General features: G+C 38.2%; 1 protein-coding gene across 13 annotated transcripts in view; it reads right to left on the bottom strand.

Moving 5' to 3' along the window:
• Positions 1 to 21,623, bottom strand: part of LOC105922765 (glutamic acid-rich protein) — a 28,965-nt gene continuing 7,342 nt past the window's right edge. For 3 of the 13 annotated variants that reach the window (XM_036138556.1, XM_036138568.1, XM_036138565.1), the window contains 32 exons: positions 20,379 to 20,444; positions 19,681 to 19,725; positions 19,513 to 19,587; positions 19,342 to 19,389; positions 18,742 to 18,813; positions 18,582 to 18,635; positions 18,425 to 18,496; positions 18,101 to 18,154; positions 14,638 to 14,703; positions 14,352 to 14,429; positions 14,204 to 14,260; positions 14,015 to 14,086; positions 13,867 to 13,905; positions 11,679 to 11,762; positions 11,018 to 11,071; positions 9,901 to 9,987; positions 9,739 to 9,789; positions 9,261 to 9,338; positions 9,073 to 9,123; positions 8,623 to 8,700; positions 8,437 to 8,487; positions 7,849 to 7,926; positions 7,668 to 7,718; positions 6,946 to 7,035; positions 6,772 to 6,822; positions 6,359 to 6,451; positions 6,170 to 6,220; positions 4,554 to 4,595; positions 3,802 to 3,879; positions 2,859 to 2,898; positions 2,472 to 2,523; positions 1 to 2,268 (listed from right to left, as the gene is read on the bottom strand). In XM_036138556.1, the coding sequence (XP_035994449.1) occupies positions 1,320 to 2,268; positions 2,472 to 2,523; positions 2,859 to 2,898; positions 3,802 to 3,879; positions 4,554 to 4,595; positions 6,170 to 6,220; positions 6,359 to 6,451; positions 6,772 to 6,822; positions 6,946 to 7,035; positions 7,668 to 7,718; positions 7,849 to 7,926; positions 8,437 to 8,487; positions 8,623 to 8,700; positions 9,073 to 9,123; positions 9,261 to 9,338; positions 9,739 to 9,789; positions 9,901 to 9,987; positions 11,018 to 11,071; positions 11,679 to 11,762; positions 13,867 to 13,905; positions 14,015 to 14,086; positions 14,204 to 14,260; positions 14,352 to 14,429; positions 14,638 to 14,703; positions 18,101 to 18,154; positions 18,425 to 18,496; positions 18,582 to 18,635; positions 18,742 to 18,813; positions 19,342 to 19,389; positions 19,513 to 19,587; positions 19,681 to 19,725; positions 20,379 to 20,444 (2,907 nt within the window). In that variant the 3' untranslated portion in view covers positions 1 to 1,319. The remainder of the gene's footprint in view (positions 2,269 to 2,471; positions 2,524 to 2,858; positions 2,899 to 3,801; positions 3,880 to 4,553; positions 4,596 to 6,169; positions 6,221 to 6,358; positions 6,452 to 6,771; positions 6,823 to 6,945; positions 7,036 to 7,667; positions 7,719 to 7,848; positions 7,927 to 8,436; positions 8,488 to 8,622; positions 8,701 to 9,072; positions 9,124 to 9,260; positions 9,339 to 9,738; positions 9,790 to 9,900; positions 9,988 to 11,017; positions 11,072 to 11,678; positions 11,763 to 13,866; positions 13,906 to 14,014; positions 14,087 to 14,203; positions 14,261 to 14,351; positions 14,430 to 14,637; positions 14,704 to 18,100; positions 18,155 to 18,424; positions 18,497 to 18,581; positions 18,636 to 18,741; positions 18,814 to 19,341; positions 19,390 to 19,512; positions 19,588 to 19,680; positions 19,726 to 20,378; positions 20,445 to 21,623) is intronic. The other 10 variants (XM_036138557.1, XM_036138559.1, XM_036138558.1 and 7 more) reach the window with 10 other exon arrangements.

A 21,623-nucleotide genomic window follows, 5' to 3' on the forward strand; every position in this document is an offset into this window, starting at 1 on the left:
TTACTCATTTTATGATAAAACTTTATTTAAACTTACATGGACAGTATATTGCACATAAAAGTCTCACTTATCTAGTCTTTACAGTACAAAGACCAATAAATAAAAATTTGTTTCCAACAGAGCACAAACACAACCCAAAGAAGACCTTTAACTCTGCAGTAACAGTCTACCTCTAGGAAAATATCACCATTTGCTCACCTGACATGGTGCATGTACAAAATTAGCTTGGATAAAATTCTGCAGTGAATCAATTTAAAAACTGCTAAATCAGACTGATTTGTCATACGTAAAAAAATAAAAATAAAATCCCACAGGCACAGCAGGCTTGAATTTGGTAAAAGGAAACCATCAACATTCATAATCCTAAAGGTTGTTACATAAAAAAAAGTTTGGATTAAGAAATTTTAGTTGAGATGAAAACACTGTTCATAAACGTACAGTCGTCAGTTGCTACGTAAAAAGCAGCAAAGAATGTGGATTAGACTAAACAAAGGGTGTAGAAAGTTTAGGCTTTCAATCACATTTAAAAAAAAGTGCATAAAAATAAAAAATGTGTGTGTTAAATGATTGGCGGCTGAATTTATGACCTCTGTTGGTAAAGAAACAACACGTGACTTCTTCTCTGCAGAGTTTTGGCCCCAAAATGCAACACTGGACAGTGAAACGGGTAAAATAAAGAGTTGCAGTTATTGTAATGGACAACAATGCTGCAAAAACCAGCAAAAAGGTCATTATCAAGCCTTAACCTGGATTATTCACAGACTCTACTAATCCAATCCAGAATCATATCCATCACACAACTAAAAAAAATTAAATTCACTGATTGTAACTACTGTTTACAGTGAAACATCTTCAACTTGATCCTCAGTTTAATTTTAGAGTGAAGCAAACTTGATATCTGTACTTTCTCAATATATTTTTAAGGCATAATGAAACAAAAAGGCACTCATTGTTCAACGCAGGAAATCATAAACCTATGTGAAACTTTAAGCTCTAAAAATATTTGCTGCACCTTTAAAAAATACATAAAAAAAATATCGCTACCCAATTCATCTACAAATCTCTCTTCCCGAAACTAATGGCAGCTTCACACAATGGCACAACTTTCCGATTTGTAACAAACTCTAAACCACAGCTTCAGGTTACTTCCTACACATGTAGTGTGCATGTTCAGATTAAAAAGGAGTCAGTTTCAGTTTGAATGCCTCCTCAAAAGGAGACAGCAGAGCAAACAGCAGCAGTATGAATTAAATATGTCCAGAAAGTACGAAGAGTCCTGCTAAAATCTTTGCAGCAAAGTTCAAGAGAGTCTGCAGAAGTCAAACGTATTCTTTGTTCTCAAGGTCCTTTTTTAATGCTTTCTTAATGCGGTCGATCTCGTCCTCTGAACTTTCGTCGTATTTCTCGTTCTTTTCGCGCTCCGTCTCTTTGACGTCGCCCTCCCTGTTGTCATCTGGCGCGGTGGACTGCAGCTCCTCTCGTATGGTGTTGAGCTCCACCAGGCCGTCGTGCAGCTGTGTGGCCACCTCTCGGATTTTGGCCGCAAAGTCCGATTTCGCTCCTTTCTTCAGCTCTTTAGAGTCTTTAGCCACGAAGTAGATGTCCATAGCGACAAAGAGCCCCGTGAGCACGCCGGTGGCCATGCTGGCGATCTGGACCGCTCTGGCTGCTGTGCTGCCTGCCACATTGGCGATCTGCACCACACGCATGATCTCGTTGGCGTTGATGAGGATGGCCTTCCCCGCCATGGCGCCGTCCTCGTAAAACTGACTGGTGAGCGCCGGGAAGTCCTGGTTGTACGCGCTTTTCTTCATCTTGAGCAGGTCGAACCTGCGCAGGTTTTCTATTCCCTGTTTGATGAACTTCAGGCACTTGTTGAGGTCAGCGATCTTGTCCTGGTAGTCCTCCACGATCTTCTCCACCTTCTTGCGGTCCATAGAGTTGTTGACCTGGTTGGAGATGCCGGCGCCGGCCGACGTTAACCCCCCCGCCGTGGCAACGCCCAAACCCACAGCCGTGACGATCAGGGAGGTTCCCATCGTGACCGGCGCCAGGGCGAGGCCCGTGATGGTGGCGACGCCGCCGATGGCGCTGGTGGAGCCGCCCGTGATCTGAGCGATCTTCGTCTTCTTTGTGAACTTGTCCAGACCGTCGGCGATGGCGTTGAGGTCAATGACGTGCTGCCAGAGGCTCTCGGCGCGCTCAGAGAACAGCTTGTTGAAGACTCGGATACCCTTCTGGACCTTCTCTGCGGTCACAGCAAACGCCCTGAGAAACAGATGGACAGTAACTGAAATAAGATAAAGCTGTAAAGACCACCTTTCTCTAATTTTTACCAGCGCAAGTTCAAAGAAATCTATGGAGCCCATGAAATCTTTAATATGTTGAGACGGCTTTTATGATTACTAGCTGCAGGGCTGTGAACACTTATGTAACAACATTCACAGACATCCAGTTGTGCTTGAACTTACTTGGCCTCTTCCTTTTCGGTCATGTCGTCATCTTGAGGCGTGTCCTCCCAGGCTGGAAAACAATAACAAAACATTATTGTTAAGAACCAGTCCATGTGTAACACAAGGACAGGCGCATGTGGGCACAACAGTACGCTATGACAACCATCCAGCGCAGCTCCCGGTGGGTCAGGTGAGCATGAAGGTCAACCTTTTGTTTTTAAATTTAGAAGACTTTTTGGATGAGGGCATTGTTTACCGAAGCAGGAAATAGACTTTTATGAGTCTGGATACTGTTGAAGACAACTGGAAGTAATGTGATTTTACTCAAGTGACACATAAACAACACTTGAGGATTCAAAACAAAGTTTTCATGAAATAAAAATAAAGACGAATAAAGAGACTTACATTCAACCGTGTTCCACCAGTCCATGAGATCTTCCACTTCCTAAAAAGACACAATCGGATTAATTTATTCTTTAGAAATAGATATACATACATACTAGGGCTGGACGATAATTCAATAATATATTTTGATCGATAGACGTATATCAATGATAGAAAAAAAAAAAGGTCAATAAAAAGTTCAACAGTTTTCCTTCCTTTTGCATTCTAGCCTATCATGTAGATTAATTTTACAGTCATTACATCCTCCCAACCAATCACAACGCAGACCCAGGAACGCTCTGTCACTAAGCTCCGCCCCCTTCAAAGAGTTCAGAGAGCACCTTACTTTTTTCTTTTTTTAAAAACTTCCAGTTTTGCTAAAAAGTTGGTTGAATAAAGGGTCTGTGTGTTCTGCATCTAAAAATAGGTCGCTAAGCAACAGCATAAAATGGCCAAGGCTGCATTTAAAATCCATGTATTGAAATTGTTGATAGTTATCGATATCGATCAATACGATTTCTATTTTATCAACATGCTTTTTTTTTTTATATTGTCCAGCCCTAATACATATATATCAACACTAGGTGCCTTTAATATCTTGCAGTTTTTGTTTTGAGTGGGTTTCCTTGGACTGACAATGCATCAGTGATATAATATCAACCACAAAGTCTCCAGGCTACAGTGCTAACGGCCCTACCACCATGCAACCATAAAATATAAAGTTACGCCAAACATAAACAAAGGTCTATATATATCCCAGAACTTCACCATAATGCATAAAACATAGTTTACTGCCAAGATAAATAAATTACTACACAGTGGCTAACTATAAGAATAGAAAATGTTTGTTACAGGAACTGAAATGGATGAAGGTTGGGACAAAATTTGAAACTTGCTATAAAATGGTGGTACAAACTGGCAAAGAAACCTGGAGTTGTCAACGTATTTAGTTTTAGAGACCAACCTGACTGTCCTCGGGCCGCGAGGGCTCAATACGGAAATCCTCCAGCTGGTCAAATAAAGATCTTTGGGGTTCTTCATTCTGAGAAAACAGACAAATACGAGTTAAAACTGCAGAATAATCTTAACTTTTACCAGGAAATAATTCCTGTATAGACCAAAGTTTTACACAGAAGCACAGTGATAGATGGATGTGAGGCAGATGGTTAAAAAAAAAAAAAACACATGATAAGTTTTGGTTCCTTAGTTTCACTTTTTATACTTTTTTGTACCCGTATAAAAAGGAGGAAGAGAGAATTATCACAATTCTAATTGTGTGAGCTACTTTCTGCTGATTTGCAGAAGTAAAAAAGCTTCCATGAAGCCACAAAAAAAAAAAACTAGAAGTGGAGGAACAAGTCTGGGCAGAGTGGAGGATAATCTTCTCATCTTCCCATGTTGGTGAGCATGCACAAACACGTATGATGGTGTGGGGGTGGGTTTCATGTCAGCAGTGGCAAAGAGGCACAAACAAAAAGAAAAACACGGCGACAACAATAGTCTCTGTTGGGAGCTGAGCGGACACTCTGGAGACAAAGCGTATGACGGGAGGAAAGCAGGTTGTTTTCAGGGTGGAGGAGGGTGGGAGTCAGGTGACTGAAACAGACTCTTGGTAATCCTGAACCACAGTGCATACGACTGCCTGGCAGACAGCTACACTTAGGCAGAATAACTACTTTAATTTATTTAATTTGGAAAAAAGAAAAGATTTTCTACCTCTCCAGCAGCTCCATCTTTGCTCCTCTGAATGACTTTGGGCTGAAAACAAACAAGAAACACAGAAAATCCTGTCAGTCCTAATCTTGTTTTTGAAGTGTTTGCATAGTTTACACATACGGTCAAACTCATGGTCTTCAGAGGGTAAGGCTCGGTCGCAGTTAGTCGTTCACCATGTCATGTTCAAACCTGGCCTAAATCAGCTGACTACTGCAAAAAGGCAACTCAAAGTAAGTAAAAATGTCTTGAAATTAGTGTATTTTTCCTTGATTTAAGGAGCTAAATAAGACCATTTGCCAATGGAATGACAATTTTTACCCCTAAAATAAGATAATTAGATATCCTGCACTTGAAATAAGATGATGGAGATGAATTGTTCCTATTTTTAGTGCAAAAATCTTATTCCATTGGCAAATAGTCTTATATACCTGCTCTAATCAAGTACAAATACACTGATTTCAAGAGAAATTCACTTACTTTTAGTTCCCTTTTTGCAGTGAGGGAAGACGTTTAAGTCAGCAGCTGTAGACAAATCAACGATTCATCAAAATCAGTCCAAGGAGAGTCTATTCCAAATACACCAACAAAGTTACGACTATCTGAAAATGTGTCATGTAGTCATCCGCTTCACTGTCATGAGAGCTTATCAACTTCTTTGGTCTCGATTAACAGAAGTATTGAGAATATTTTAGCAGGAATGAGGTTGCACCGTGTTGCTACTTGTTATTAGTATTTTGTTCACTGTCACCTGTGATATTGCACTGTATTACAGACATATAGACACAGACGCAAACACACATCAAAGCACACAACATGCTGGAAACCTGACATAATCAAAAGCTCTGTTTTCAGTCTGTGACACACATGTGGGAGGCCAGCATGGGTAAACTACTGGAAAACCTGAATACACAACTAGTCAAGCAAACTACTTGAAAGCTGAAGAGCAAACTACTGAAATTTTTCATGACCCAAACCACACACACCCCTAAGGGGGGTCCTGAAACACAAACTACTAAAAACCTTTAACAGGCAAACTATTGGAAAACATAAATGCACCAAACTACATGAAAGCTGAATAGAAAACTACTGGAATTGTTCAGTGTGCAAACTACACACAAACCAAGGGACACCTGAAACATGCAAAGAACTGGACACCCTGACTGGCAAGCTACTGGGAACCTGACATGAAAACCATTGGAAACCTTAACCACATAAACTACTGAATACATGACATGTGAAACAACTGGAAACCATAAACATGATCCCCCCCCCCCTTAAATTAGAAAATACTAATTATATTACAGTAGGTGATATCTTTGCTAGCTTTTATTATTAAACCATCAACATCTGTGATCATATTCTCAGCCAGCATTATAAATGTTGCAAAGCTGCGTCTCGCTTCGTTTTGCATACAGATACAGATGTGGACAAGTCAAAGGCAAACTGAAAGGAAACCATAACTGGTGAGGCAAGCTGGCCGAAACTCTTCAGTTCCTTCATTTGCAGAAAGGCCTTTTCACTACATACTCTCCAGAGTAATAAAACATCTGAGCTGGATTGTTTTAAATAGGAAATGTATGTAACATGTAAATACAAGTCACATATTTTAGCCTTACCTTCACCCGAGGCATAAAAGGATTGTGTTTCTTCGGTTTTTTGACTTTGGGCTAAATAAAAATAAAAATAATAAATACTGCATCATTATATGGCAATTAAAGTGAATACAAAGTTCCCTTTGCAGCTTTTAGAGTCAATTTAACATTAATTTCTGACAAGAAAATAAATGCATGAGTAAAAAAACTAACCTTCTCAATAATTTCCTTCTCCTCGTCTTCTTTTATTTCCTCTTTGGATGAGGAGTCCTCTTCATCCTTCAGCCCCTCATCATCAGATGTAGCCTGAAATTAGTAACAAACAGAGGCTCAAACATTGAAAAAAAGAGCATTATATATATATTTGTAAAATTATTTGGTGATCTGGCCATATGACCAGTTATAGTGCAATGTGCTGCTTCTTCTTTGTATTTATAGCTTTAGCTTTAGTGAAAAGGTTAACTGAAAGGAAACCATGATGGGCAACTTGGCTTAAATTCAAGTATTTCGTTTGTCCAACAATTTACAGAATTTTTTTTTTTTTTTTACTTAAACCCTCTGGAGAGAAATAAAATAAATCTCTATCTTTAGCATTTGGAGATCTTTGTGGGATCTTTGTGTTTTACCCTGTTCCGAGGCATGAAAGGGTTGCGTTGCTTTGGCTTCTTGACTTTGGGCTAAAGAAAAGAAAAAGATAAAATTAATTTTGTTTTCAAACGTAGAGAAATGCTCCAATTGCAGCTCTAAGTCAAACAAAGATTTGTTGCTGACCCGTCAGAAATGTCTAAAACGAAACAGACCTTCTCTTGCTTGTCCTTGTTCTCATCTTTAATTTCTTCTTTGGATGACGACTCGTCCTCATCTTTCAATCCTTCATCATCCGACGCAGCCTGACAATTATTAGAAAAAACAGACAATTAGATAACAGCAATTAACTACTGGCTTTTAACTCATTTAGTTTCTGTCCTACTCAGCTCTGAAACTCTTTAAAAACCTGAGACACGCAGAAACAAATTTTAGTTTAAAAGATTTTTTTCCTTCTTGACACCTTTAATATCTTTATTTTGAAATGTGTTTCTTTTATACCATCATTTTCTTTTTGCATTTCCTGGATGTCCTGTGAAGAACTTTAGACTGCCTTGTGTATGAATGGTGCGACACAACAATTAATTTAATTTAATTTATTGGACAATTGCAAAATATTAGGTACTTTTATTTTGCCCTGAACAGTAATAGATCTGATGTTCCAACACCGGGTACTGATTCTTCTCCTTTACTCTTTGTAAATACATCAGTAAAAAGTTGAACTGAAAGGTAACCCCGATTTCCTTAAATTCGAGTATCTTCAGTTTCAGAATTTACAGGAACAAATTCTTCACTAAAAAATCTACAGTTCTAAAGAAAAATAAATAAATCTGCATTTGATTATTTTATCAGAAAGAAAAGAGCATTTGAAGATTTTTAATGAACACGTATTCAAGGACACAAACCAAATTGTACAAGTCACATTTCTGCACTTTACCCTGAGCCGAGACAGGAAAGGATTGTGCTGCTTTGGCTTCTTGACTTTGGGCTAAAAAAAAGAAAATAAAACAAAAAATTATTACCCTGTTGTTTTACATACAAAGCTGTTCCATTTAGCCGTTTGTTAAATGAACATTTGTTCCAGACCTGCCAAAAGGTCAAAAAACAAAACAACAGACCTTCTCTGGTTTCTCCTTGTCCTCAACATCTTTAATTTCCTCCTCTTCATCATTCAGCCCTTCATCATCAGATGCAGCCTGCCATAAGTAATAGAAAAGCCACAAATAGAGAAAAATGACATTTAGCTACAAGCCTTTACAGATATCAGACATTTGTTTCAAATTTGCTTAAAACAGCCAATTGCAGCGGTCACAATATGGCGTGCTGCTGCTTTTTGTGTATAGATATGATTAAACAGCAGAAGATTCTTCTATTCTTTGATTTACATAAACAAATAAAAATCAAGAGTGGTAAGGATTTCCATCTGAACATCTTTTCTGACAGATTGTGGCAATCTGATGTCTTTTTTATCATATGGGACGCGTAGAACAGAACAGAAACATTATTAAGCCTCATTCCAAAAAAAAGTAAAAAACAAAGCAACTGGACTTATTTTCCGTAGTTGAAGACGTTTCGTTTCCTCTCCAGGAAGCTTTCTCAACGCTTCAACTACGGAAAACAAGTCCAGTTGCTTTGTTTTTTTACTTTTTTTTTAAATGACCATGACCTGGATGACTGAGAATCTTCCCCAGCATGTTAAGCCTCACCTTGGCCCAGTGCATGAAATGATTGTGTTTCTTTGGCTTCATGACTTTGGGCTACAAAAAAAGAGAGAGAATCAAAAGAGAAATAAGTAAAGTTTTGTTTTTACCCACAAAGTTTTTCCATTTAGTCATTGGTTAAATTAACATTTATTCCAGACCTGCAAAAAGGTCAAAAACAAAACAACTGACCTTCTCTGGTTTCTCCTTGTCCTCAACGTCTTTATCTTCCTCCTCTTCATCTTTCAGCCCTTCATCATCAGATGCACCCTAATATAAGTAATAAAAAAGCCACAAGTAAAAAAAAATGGGATTTAGCTACTGGCCTTGACAGATATTAGATTTTTTATTATTATTGTTTAAATCTGCCAATTTAAACAGCTACAATACAGCGTGATGCTGTTTTGTGTGCATAGATATAAAAGATTAGCTGTAAGGAAACAGGACGCATAAAGTCTGGCCCAAAAGCTTAATTTATTTTGATTTACAGAAACAAATAAGACGAACTAATCAGTAGTGATAAAAAAGATTTCCATCTGAATATGTTATCCACCAGACTGGGGTTATCTCATGTATTTTGTACCATATGGGACGTGTAGAAGTGAGCAGAAAGCGTGTCTAAGACACATTATTAAGCCTCACCCTAAACCGCTGCATGAAAGGATTGTGCCTCTTTGGCTTCATGACTTTGGGCTAAAGAAAAAAAGAAAAAAAAAGAGAGAATAAAACAACAAATAATTACTGTTTTGATTTTACCAACAGAACTGTTCCATTTAACTGCTGGTTAAATTAACATTTATCTGCCAAAAAGGTCAAAAACAAAAATATACCTTCTCTGGATTCTCCTTGTCCTCAGCATCTTTATTTTCCTCCTCTTCATCTTTCAGCCCTTCATCATCAGATGCAGCCTGACATGATAAAAAAGCCACAAGTAGAAAAAAAAAATGGTATTTAGCTACTGGCCTTTAGAGATATTTATTAGACATTTTTAGACTTATTTGTTAAAAGATGGCAATTTAAACAGTTACAATACGGTGTGCTGCTGCTTTTTGTGTAAATATGGTCGTGCAACAGTAAAAGATTAGCCTGAAAGGAAACCACGATGGGCCAGTTTGCAAAAAATCTGGCCAAAAAGCTTCAGTTTTATTTGATAGGAAATATTAAAAGAAAAAAAAATCAGTAGTGATGAAAAAGATTTCCCTCTGGATATCATATCCGGCAGACTGGCCTTATCTGATATCTTTTCAACCATATGAGACGTATAGAAGCAGAAACAAAGTTTGTCAAAGGCACATTTTTAAGCCTCACCCTGAGCCGCTGCATGAAAGGATTGGGTTTCTTTGGCTTCTTGACTTTGGGCTAAAAACAAACAACAAAAAGATAATTTATTTTATTTTAAATTAAAAACAGAAATGTTCCACTTAATGGCTGTAGGCTAAATTAGGATTAAATTAAATAAGCAAGTCAGACCTTCTCTGGCTGGTCTTTGTCCTCCTCTTTCTTTTCCTCTTTGGGTAAGGACTCATCATCTTTCAGCCCTTCATCATCAGATGCGGCCTAAAATTAAATATGCAGAATAAACCCCAAATAAAAAGGGTCAAGATCACGCACAGCAGGGTTTGATATTACATTACAGATGAGACAGAATACATCCAGCTGACAAGATGAGCTGATACACTGAACAAGACAAGACTTTAGCAATATTTCATTCCAGTTATTAGTTCATAAAGCCTAATGCATTTATATAGTATGCTTGTCTGATTTAGATGATGTGGAAATATCCAGTTTAGGATTAACAGTCAAAGTATATTAAATTTGAAACTAGGCAGGATTAAATGCTGTCCAGACTGAATAAAACAAAACAAAGCAAAACCAAAACTCTATAAAAGTCCTTTAAGTTCAGGAAGCTTCGAAGCAGACGCTAGCTCTCTTGGTAGCTACGAACGTTTAGCCAGTAGCCGTAAGATCACTGTGCTATCCTTGTCCGCCATTGCTTTTATTTTCTATAGAATAAAAAAAATATGCTGCTAAACAAACTTTAAATCAAATCCAATCAAGAGAAAACTTTGTACTGCATTCCTTTCTTGTTGAATGTGGTTCTGAGACCAATGTTCCCCCAGTTTGTACTTAAGAAATGTGACAGATTGGGACCCCTGGTCAAGCCTAAAATCTAAGTGACGTCCTTGTTAGTAGATACAGCGCTGTGAAAAAATGTTTGTCTGGCCCCCCCGGATTACCTTCTTTATTGTAGTTAAATGTTTGTGATCAAACTACTTTTAATGTCAGACCAAATGAAGTTGCAGAACCCAAACCTCACGTGAAAATAGGGTTGCCACGCCTCCCTGTTAAACCATGAATTCAATGAGATTACCCGTTTGAGTTTAACTTTGACTGACGGTGTGACAACAGGAGGAAGGTCAAAAGATCTCAGAAATGTAACCAAACCAAGTCGTGCCCACAGCAACTATTTATACCACTTCAAAAAAGGTCAGACTTGACTTTCAAGACAAATACTGTGACATTTTTAAATCACGAGATCTCTTCTGTCCCTAAATAATTTCTTTATTTAGTGTTGAATCCCTCTTACCTTGAATCCAACTTGTGGCATATACAGTTGATGCTTGTGTTTTTTTACTTTAACCTAAAAAATAAAAAGAAAAAGAAAAAAAAGAAGGGCAGCAGAGTCATTGTATGATGGCGCAAGTCACACGAGGAGCCTGAAAAACTACATTTCATTGAATCTGCTGGCGTTAAAGCTTGAATGAAAGAGTCGCTTCTCAGCCAAACGTGCTCCAATCTTTTTACTTTGACAAGAAACATCACAATAAAAATCAAGAAACATGACAACAACATGACAAGAAACATGACAACAAAAATCAAACTACAAAGAGTTTTAAGTTATAATACGCCCGACTCTGGATAACTAGAGGTTTATCTCCCCATGTGACTAACAAAGGACTGGAGCTCTGCAGAAACTCCCTGTGACAACAGCCTGAAGGCGTCACATGACTTTTGCATGGGCTTGGCATGACAGAGTCGACAAGGAAGCAGGAACAGGAAAAGTTAGATCCTAACCGAGCAGCTAAGTCAAATACTCTGTTTTAGTCTGCATGTGGCGACATACAAGAGTTTACTTCATACAAAGATGGCATGAAGATTAAAAAAAAAAGCCCCAAAATACATTTCATATAGTTTAAACAGAGCCTTGAATTACTTGGGACTGAAAGTGAAACTGAGAAGTCACTCACTGGTTTGTTCTGTGAATTGTGCTTTTCGTCGTCGTCGGTCACATTTGATTCATTTTTGTTGCCTTCGTCTCCTGATTGGCTTCTCTGTGAAATAACACAATGAAAATAAAGACATTAAGCATTAAGTTAAATAATGAAGAAAAAAAAACCCTGGCAGCAATTTAACATTTAAAAAATGCATCTCTGCCAGAAATAATGTCCTGTTAGAGGAGCCTCAGAGGACATTTGCTTTCCTTCAGCACATAATAATATTTTGACATCCGCCTGATCAGATGTTTCATATGATTTCTTATCTCTGTAAAGTTTCACCCTCTCTATGCTACCCTTAGGCAAGTTTGATTTCTATTTATGAACTGATAAGTGGACATAAAGAGCAGCATTCAAAATATGTTTCCTAACCTTTCTGCCATGAACAGCTGATGAAAATCTATTTTAGATGCAGGGAGCAGCTAGTAAACATTGTAGAACAGGATTTTACCAATTTAAAAACAATAGAAGTAACATTTTAAATTGTCTTTAGCATCTCATACCTGTAAAGAGAGAGCTTAGTGTCAGCCACGTTAGCTGTAATTACTAACAATCTTTGGTGTGGACACATTTATTGAGTGAAGACGGAAACGTATTTTGAGTTTCAAATAGTCTGAGTACGCACAGAGATTTGTGTAACGTTCAACATGTTGAAACTTGTCTGCGGACTACTGAGAGAGAGAGAGCAAGGTTTTCAGCAGATAATAGGAAGGCTGAACATGCCCCTCTGTCATATACTGGGATAAATGCACAACTTCGATAAAGAAGATGCGGGTTTGAACCCTGGTTGCTTCAGGAAAGGCCTCCGGTGTAAACTGGTCCCTAACCTTGTTTGCAGGATGAATTGTGCGTTCACAAACACACGGAAATCCACATTGTCCTACTCCGGCTTCAACCGTTTGTGTCCGAACCAAAAAACGGTTTGGGCCAATCACGGTGCAGTATTGAGGTTTAAGGCGGGACATACCGATGCGACGAAAGCAAGAGCGGTTGAGCGCACAGCCAAACCAACACAAACATGGCATCGCAGGAGGACACACATGAACCTGCAGCCATCACATCTGTTTTGTAGGAATCCACGATTTCTTCTTTGATAGTAGAACAGCAAGAAGTGCCTTGACTAGCTCATCTTGTTGCAGTTACTGATAACATCTGCTGCTTACAGTTTAATTCGATACCCTAATTGGTTAAAACCAACCTTTGGTAGGCGGGCACTAGTTGGTTTAGAGTTCTGCTGAAAACTCCCTCCTTTCCCCAAACGGATGCAACTGGATCAGTCCCAGATTGATAACGTGCAGAACTAGAGTGCTACACATTATCAATATGTCTGACCAGGTTATAAAACCCCTGCTGCCCGCGTCCTCACTAAGACTAAGAAAGTAGAGAACATAACCCCAGTTATAAAGTCATTACACTGGCTCCCTGTATCTCAGAGAATAGACTTTGAAATACTTCTGTTAGTCTATAAATCCCTGAATGGCTGTTGTTAACGTTTGCTTTTAGTTTCTATTTTTCCATGTTCTGTTTTGTTTCTATATTTTATTCCTACTTGCTTTTATTCTGTTTTTTCCCCCTGTATTTTAATCATGTAAACCACTTCACATTGTCTCTGTACTGAAATGTGCTATACAAATAAATTTGCCTTTTGCGTTTGCCTAAGTCTGTCTGCATGTTGAAAATAGTTTCTGTGGCGAACCAACAATAGGAAGGCTGAACATAATACAGCAGCAATGCTATTTTATCAATTTGAGCATTTCAACATATCTCCATCATGAAACATGTCGTCTTTTTAGTGCTTTAGCAGAGCATGTTCACTGATCGGTAAAACATAGCGTATCTGGTGTGTGACTGGCTGATTCCTCTGTGCATTTCCCTTCCTTATTGACATCGACTGTGTTGATCATTATGTAACAACAAAAGCTGCTTGTAGGAAAGTAGAAATGAAGGTAAACACAGGAAGATGTGAAAACAGACTTTACACCACAGTGCACGCTGCACTTTACAGGACTTTGTAGACTGCAGGTAAAATATCTAAAATATCACAAGCAAAAGAGTGATTGTAACACTATTTTTGGTTCCATGTCCACTAGTAAAAAAGAAACTTTAATGAAAGCAAAGAGCAAAATAATAAAAAAAAAAATTTAACTCTGTCTTTACAAACCTGTTGGTTGTCTTTCTTCCTAACAGTTCTGTTCATCTCCTGAAATTTAACCACAGCAGCTTCCTTAAGCCGAGTAAAAACAAGCTACAACTTCAACACATGGTACATAAAAAAAAAAAAACTTATTAAAATAGCAAAGACCGCTCACCTCCTCTGATGGTCTGGGTGGAACTATGGGAGTTTCTGAGCGTTTTCCTTTTTTCTCTACAGGGAGTTTTTCCTTTTGCAGAGGACAGGGAAAAAAAATGAAACTTAGAAGTATGTTCTGAGATTACAAGTCTTATAAAGTGAAAAAGAGGAATGAACTAGTTTAGATATACAGTAAACCAAAAAGCACCTTCTCCTCTGGTCTTCGTTGTCTTTCTTTTTCATGCATGGACGTTGCCTTCATCTCCTAAATACCAACACGACACAGAGATTCAAAGCAGAAGTCAGAAGGCTTTCATTAAGGACAACATGGAAATACTTATGGCTGCAAGCAAAACCTCTGCTCTCGGTCTGCGTAGGATTGGCGGCGTTTCACCCTTTTCTTTCCTTTCCGGCTGGATCAGATTTCTCTTGACCTGCCAAGGACAAAAACACAACGTGACGCAGTGTCCCAGAGGGTAAGATGATTTAATAGCCTTCAGGAAGGAGACCAGCATGACGTAGTAGGAAGTGTGGAAGAGGAGGAGCTTTAGTACAGAGGGTATTTTTGTAAGAAGTTGAGCGGTTCCCTGCACATGTTTGTGGTCATCGATTAGTTGTGACTGAAGCAAAAAATAGGCTTACCAGATCTGGCTTCTTTTCCGATTGTTTCCTATTCTCCTCTGGGGTCTCTGTGTCTTCAGTGTCCTTCTGAGCAGAGGACAGAAAAAAAATGTCCACTACTTTTTAACTTTTCATTGACAAGCTATAGATAGTTCTATGTAAACTAGTGATTTATTATTTATTCATCTAAACTTCTTAACCTTTTTGTTATTTTCAATAAGATTAAAAAACAAAAATTTTCTCAGCTGCAAAGAAAATTATCAGATTTTCAACTGAACTAAAAGAAATAGAAAATCAGAAGTCATTCCTGCCATTTGAAAAGCTGTGATGTAAAGTGTTTTGCATGTATTATGTACATGTAGCTCCTTTTTATTGGGGTGTATTCTTTGCATTTTGAAGTCAAATTTATACCAGTTCCCAGTTGGAAAACCAATAAGAACAGCCACTTAGTTCAGAATTGCAACTGAGAAAAAAAAAATCTGAGCTTGTCAAACAAAACTACGTTTGCATAAAATATGGCTTCAGGCAAACTGAACCTATTGAAAGTTGCATCTGACTGACTGGCCTCCGTATCCTTTAAAAACAGCAGCGCTCCAACTGCAGGTTGCTCACTGCGAGCTGCCAGAATGGACAAAATATCCTGGATAGGTGTCGAGACGAGCAAAAGTCCAGTTGCCTCAGATTTAAGCTACAACTGCTACAGGAGTCCAGAAAAGTGCCAGACGCATTGACACAGATACCACCCACCTAGTGCGCCTGTTTGACTCACTTCCATCAGGTGAATGCTTTAGAAACATCAAATCCAAAACTAATTTACTCAAAAATAGCTTCTTTGCAAAAGCTGTAAGGGCTATTGCCCCCTACTCAGAAGTTTGTGGTCTGTTACATATTACAAACATACTACTGGTAATGCATATTTTCACACTCCAGTCTATCAGTGAATGTCTGATTACACAGTTCTGTAAATGAAGGTTTAAAATTATTGTATAGTATTTACTGCTGGCATGAGTGCATCATCTAGAGAGCGTTAAATAATTCATGCCACAACACAGTAATTTATACTGTTCGCCAAGAGACTGATATCTGACTTCTTGGACTCAGGTACGAGTCTTATCAGATCCTAAAGACTATTTGCAGGCTTTAAACTTCTCAGGAAGTGTGTTGGTCAATTCAATTAAAGTTTCCACACTTTTTAATGAAATCATTTATGTCTTGTTGTGTCTGCATGATAAATGCAACCTGTGAGTATCCTAAGCCTGTGTCTGTCTGTCAAAAAATTCACTATGGTAACACATTGTGATACAGATTCTTGATAACTTGGTTACAACACTTCTTATTCTCATGCTACATTATGCAGATCCTCAGTCTGTGCTGATGAAGATTCGTTGACCTAAAGCCTGGTTCACATGACAAGATTTTAAAATTGTCGGGCAATTTTCAAAACCGTAGAGACCCCACACATACCGATAGAAAATCGTACATACAACAGGTTTACAATGTGGTGTTTCCGGTCAAACAGCAAGCACAGCACACCACACACGAACAGATTTCACTCAGGGACATTCAGATATCAGACGGGAAGTCTTGCAAATCCTCCCAAGATTAGACGTGAGTTCAGAGTAAATAAACAAGGACCACGAGGAAGAACAATGGCAATAGTTTTTGGATTATTTTAACAAAGAAATGACATTATACCAAAATAAAAAGCCATTGGCTAAAGGTGTGGAGCTAGTGCAAACAGGGAGGTCTACGTTTGATATGGAGGAGAGTTGTGTTTAGCTTTATCTCTGGGTTTTCCTCACTTCGCTTTCTGATACACTTGACTACACGTCAAAGTTTGGGCCAAGACCATCCAACATGTTGAACATCCTTAATTTTAGGTCAGAACAGTCCCAACGTCCCTCCGAGCGAACCAGATCGTTCTCAACACTCCACCAATGGCAGGAATATCTCTTAAGATTATCTTAAGATCCACCCCGATAGTCGGGGGCATGTCAGAAGGGCAAGATCGGGACAAAATCAGGAAAATTATCCTGCCATGAGAACCAGGCTTTATTGAGTTAAATGCTTAAGAATGGTTTACATGATAGAATAATTGGACCCGTTTTCTTGCCATTTTATCTTATTATTACTCACTTTATGCCACTCAGATTGTATAAAGATCATTAGTCAGACAAATTATTGTAGGGGGAAAAAAAAGAACACGGGCTTATGTTACAGCATTAAGTAGCTGAATCTGTCCAGACTAAACTTTATATTCTTCATTCCAATATACACAAAATAAATAAAACATGGTTGCATCATATTCAATGTACAGAGTTCATGGCCATGACAGCACTTGATCTTACACAAAGTGGGTTTCAGGTTTTCATTTTTACACTTATGTAAAAAAAAAAAAACATAAAAAAAAAAGAAATGCACCAGTAAATGTACCAAGAAACTGTTGAATAGCAGCTTTAGGATACACAACTTTAAAGTGTAATTCACCCCAGTGTAAAAGCATAACCTCACCTCTAGACAAATTTTGAAAAATGTCACCAAAGTGGGCAGTGCCAAAATACCTCGAGGGGCGGGGCCAAGTGTGGGGATGTAACAGGGCTGTGGTCAGGATGAGGGAAAGTAACAGCTAGCTTAATTTGCCAAGCTGAATCATGGAGAGCAATCATAGTGGCGCTAATAGTTACAACATGGATCTGTCTTTTGAAATAGAGGATTTCTCACCCCTATTGTCACTGGAGGTTTAAGGGAAGCTTTGTGGAGCCCAATGGGCCAGAGCCTCATCAGTTTGAACCAATGGCTAAAGGCATTCCTTCAACATTACATGAAGCCGAGGCAGCGGAGGACAGAATGGGTTGTTTAAATGGTAAAAAGTGACGTTAGCAGCATCATAGCTAACATGGGCTAATGTTCAAAGCCGTAACACACCTTCTGAAAGTTTACATTCAGATCTCAAGTAAAACAAAATGATCAAAGGTATAAAGAACAAAATGCTATGAGCGCTAATTTACAACACTTCATCTGAAGGCACTTTACAGAGTCGACTCAGTCGCATCATACAGAAAGACTGGTCAAGAGTTTCCATCTGAGGAAACGAAGCAGATTACCTCAAGTTATTGACGCTTGCATTATATTGCTGACTTTGCAGCAATCCCTCATATTGAGCATGCGTGTAGCGACAGTGGAGAGCATATTGCAGAACTAAACAAGTTCACATGAAAAGAGCAACATTAAAGTAGCACCATTACTCCCAATTTATATAGTTTATCTGCAAAAAAATGTAAATTCTGGGGTGAGTTACACTTTGAGGATGATAAATGGCTTGTACTTGTATAGCGCTTTAACTAGTCCGACGACCACAAAGCGCTTCACACTATAATCATTCACCCATAAGCGTTGATTATCTCTACCCCGTATCCCAGCCCTGATTGTGATTCCCTCACCGCCACCTTCAACATCACCCAGCATATTTATTGACAATAGTTACTTTAGCTGCAGAGCGGAATGGATTCAGTTTGGACATGGCTTCAACCATGGCGCTCTGAGAGGGAAAACAGCATTAAAAATCATGTGCATCTGTTACTTTGGCATCCCGGAGACACCTGCTCATCAGCTGGAATCCTAACCAAGATAAAATAAAATAAAAAGCTCCAAGAGCAGAGCGATTTAAAACAGTTCATATTTAACAAAACAGATGATTCATTAAATAAAGAATAAAAGAGGGAAGATCTCTGTGGATGAGGAGAGTTTGTAATAATAGAGAATTCCTCTCAGGAAACTCAACAAAAGGAACCTGTAAAAGTAAAAGCACCTGTTTGTGGGTTGATGGCTTCTCGCTGCTCACTGTTTGATCTTCATCGTCAGATCCTGGCGGCTTTTCATGCTGAATGCAAAAGTTAAAATAAAAATCACTTTAAGATGAGGAAATAAAGTAAAATCTGAAATTTAGATATGTTTTATTTACAGACTTTTTGTGCCGCTTTAAATGGATTCAGCTTTGTCATTGCCCCAGCCAGCTTACTCTAGACACAAAAAAAAAAAAAAAAACGAAATAAAAAAAAGCATTAATGACCAACAACAACAACAACCTGAGTACAAAACTCAAATATTTTGCAAGTCCTAACAAACCTGTTTGTGATTGGGCTGACCGTCTCCCTCTCCCTCTGATGATTCCTCGTCGTCAGGCTCAGAGTTCTTCTCCTGCAGAAGACATTTTTAGTTTGAATAAACCCCCTGGTAATTTGATTAACACGAAAACACCGGACACTGATTAACAATCCGCTCCACTACTGAACCAACCGCATCAATATTTGAGACGTTTAACTGACTTGATGTTATACTCTGATTAAAAAGTGCTCCCTTAATTTGTTGAACAGTGTATTTTATTGGGATTTTTAAAAGACAGAGCTGCACAAAGTAGTGCAAACTGTGTGGAGGAAGAAAAATGCCAAATTTTTACTTTTTTCTTTTACAATGAATAATTTGCTGTACGTGTTGTGGATATGTATTTCCCTTTAATCTGACAACTAAATAAACAAAATTATCTTGTATTATCTTATCTTGTATGAACGCAAGATTTTGCGTTCATACATCTCACACACAAAAAAAGTGTTTCATAGATGAATTTCAGTCCCCCTATTATGCAGAGTAAAATAATCTTGAGCCTTTTCTGGCTTAGTATCTATTGTTGGTTTCGATCGCAGTGTATGAATAAAACCCAACTGTCACCTGTTTGTCACTGTAGAAGGTGCTCTTCATCATTGCGCTGAAACCACCCTGTAAAAATAAAGATTTCATTCCAAAAGCTTATAAAAAAAAAAAAAAAAAAGTCACTCAGCTTCCTGCAAAATGTTCTCACAAAGACCGAAACTATTCAACTAAATGACAAAAGCAACCAACCTTTTTAGTTTTAGGCTTCGGTGCAGCAGAGCTCAGCTCGTTCTGGTCTCCACAGTTTTCCGTCTTTTCCTTCTCCTGAAATAAAATCCAAAGCAATGTTACCAGTCAGCAAGGATCACAACAAGTCAAGCTTGCATGGAGGCCGAGATCTTCAGGCGGGAAAATAACCTGAGGTGACGAAGCGTTCTTCAGGACTTTCGCTGCCACTCCGCCCTGGCAGAAAATATGGTCAGGATGGGGTTACAGACTGGTAATATCTGACATTTGTTGCTTCATAAGTCACAGGGTTTGTAAAACATCTCCTATTTCTAAGTTCCTTAATTTTCCAAACCCAGTTCATCTGGGTTTCCAATTTCTTTACCTCAACATTTTTATAACATTCTGCATATTTAAGTAGAAAACATTTACCAAGTTGGGATATATACTTATCCTTTGGTTAGTGTGGTAAAGGGAAATTTTCCAGTTTTTTTTTCCTTTTAGGGCATTTGAACACAATCTTAAGCTTAATTTCAAGCTTAACTACATTTCTGTAAAAATGTCCAAAAAAGTAGGATTAATAGGTCCGTGTGTTGTTTGGGAACTAAACCAGAACCTCAGGCTCAACTTGTGAGTTAATGATGCACCTGTTGGAGGGATTAAAATCTAATTATCAAAAAACTGGACAAAAAAATAAATAAATAAATAAATCTAGTTTTGATGTTACAAACCAAAGACTTTAATGAAATGTAAAAAGCACTTTATTTTCCAGATGTTTAAGGTTTTAGTCTTTTAGAAACTGCGCTTATCCATATTTGGAAATCAAATTCCATACTTAGCGACGGTACAGGAACCTTGAAATGAAAGAAAACAAGAATGTGATGAGTTACCTTTGAGGACTTCTCTGTGAGATTGTCATTGCTGGCTGAGAGTTCTTCGTCTACAGACAAATCATCCTGTGCCAAGAGAAACAAGTTAAAATCAAACACATTCAGAGAACACGAAGGTGAGTGATTGTTTTAATTAATGGCTTCAGGCTGTGGGTCTGCACAGACTGCAAGTTAGTACTAGTGAAAAAGAAAAAAAAAAAAAACGCAAAATAAAGATGCATCTGGTCGTACGGATCCCTGTAGAGTTGGAGTTGAGTTAATTTAAATTTGGCTCACAGAAACTAAGCAATTTACTAGTGAAATATACAACAAAAAATCCAACAAGGACAGACACAATGTTAGTGAGCCATAATGAGTCAAAATGAAAGCAATAAAAGGTCAGCTGCATTTAAAATATTGTAATAGGAAGTAGGAAGATGTTTCTGATGTGGCAACTACCTAAAATTCAACAAATACAAACATAATTTTCCTTTCTTTAAAAAAAAAAAAAACAACAACAACAACAAAAAACAGCACATTGTTTGAACCCAGAGCATTTACAGTCTGATGTGTAACTAGGGAACTTATGCTGGATTCCATTTTTAATTGAAGTTTTTTTCTCAATTTGGAGATCCAGTTTAGGCAAACAAAGGAAAACAAGACAAACAAAATACCTAAGAACATCCCCTGGAGACACAATTCTGCTGTTTCAATTGTGTGCATGAAAAGGTGTGATAGCTGTAAAGAGTTCTCATTAGCACTTCTGTGTTTCTATATTGTTAATCAGTTGCATATTTCCTACGGCATAAACTCAAATCCTTTGCAGGTCTTTCACTGATAAGTTTTAGTCCATGTTTTGCACAATTAGTCATCAACTAACAGGTGTCCTTATAGTATGAAGTGGTTAAAGGAGACCCCATCTGATCCAGACACTAAAGCATACATTATATGAGTTTTTGCCCTTTTTTGGTCCGATTCTTCAGTCCTGCGAGAATTTTTTGGATCGGGCCGAGTTTCGGCTTCATCGTACGTCGTGTCGTATACAGGGGGTAACGAGGGGCGATCAGCCTCTCATGACCACTTCCCGATCAGGAATCATACAGTCAGATGAAAATCAAACATGTTTGAAATTCAGTCGGCCCTCGTGAGATGATGGTGAGCGCATCCTGCTGTTGAAGCAGAGCTATGAGCCGATTTCCCCCGACCTCGCACACTGAGCATGTGCATACAAAGGAATTTTTCTTCTTCTTCTTCTTCTTCTCAGAC

Source organism: Fundulus heteroclitus, chromosome 6, assembly GCF_011125445.2.
Source record: "Fundulus heteroclitus isolate FHET01 chromosome 6, MU-UCD_Fhet_4.1, whole genome shotgun sequence".
Classification (NCBI taxonomy): domain Eukaryota; kingdom Metazoa; phylum Chordata; class Actinopteri; order Cyprinodontiformes; family Fundulidae; genus Fundulus; species Fundulus heteroclitus.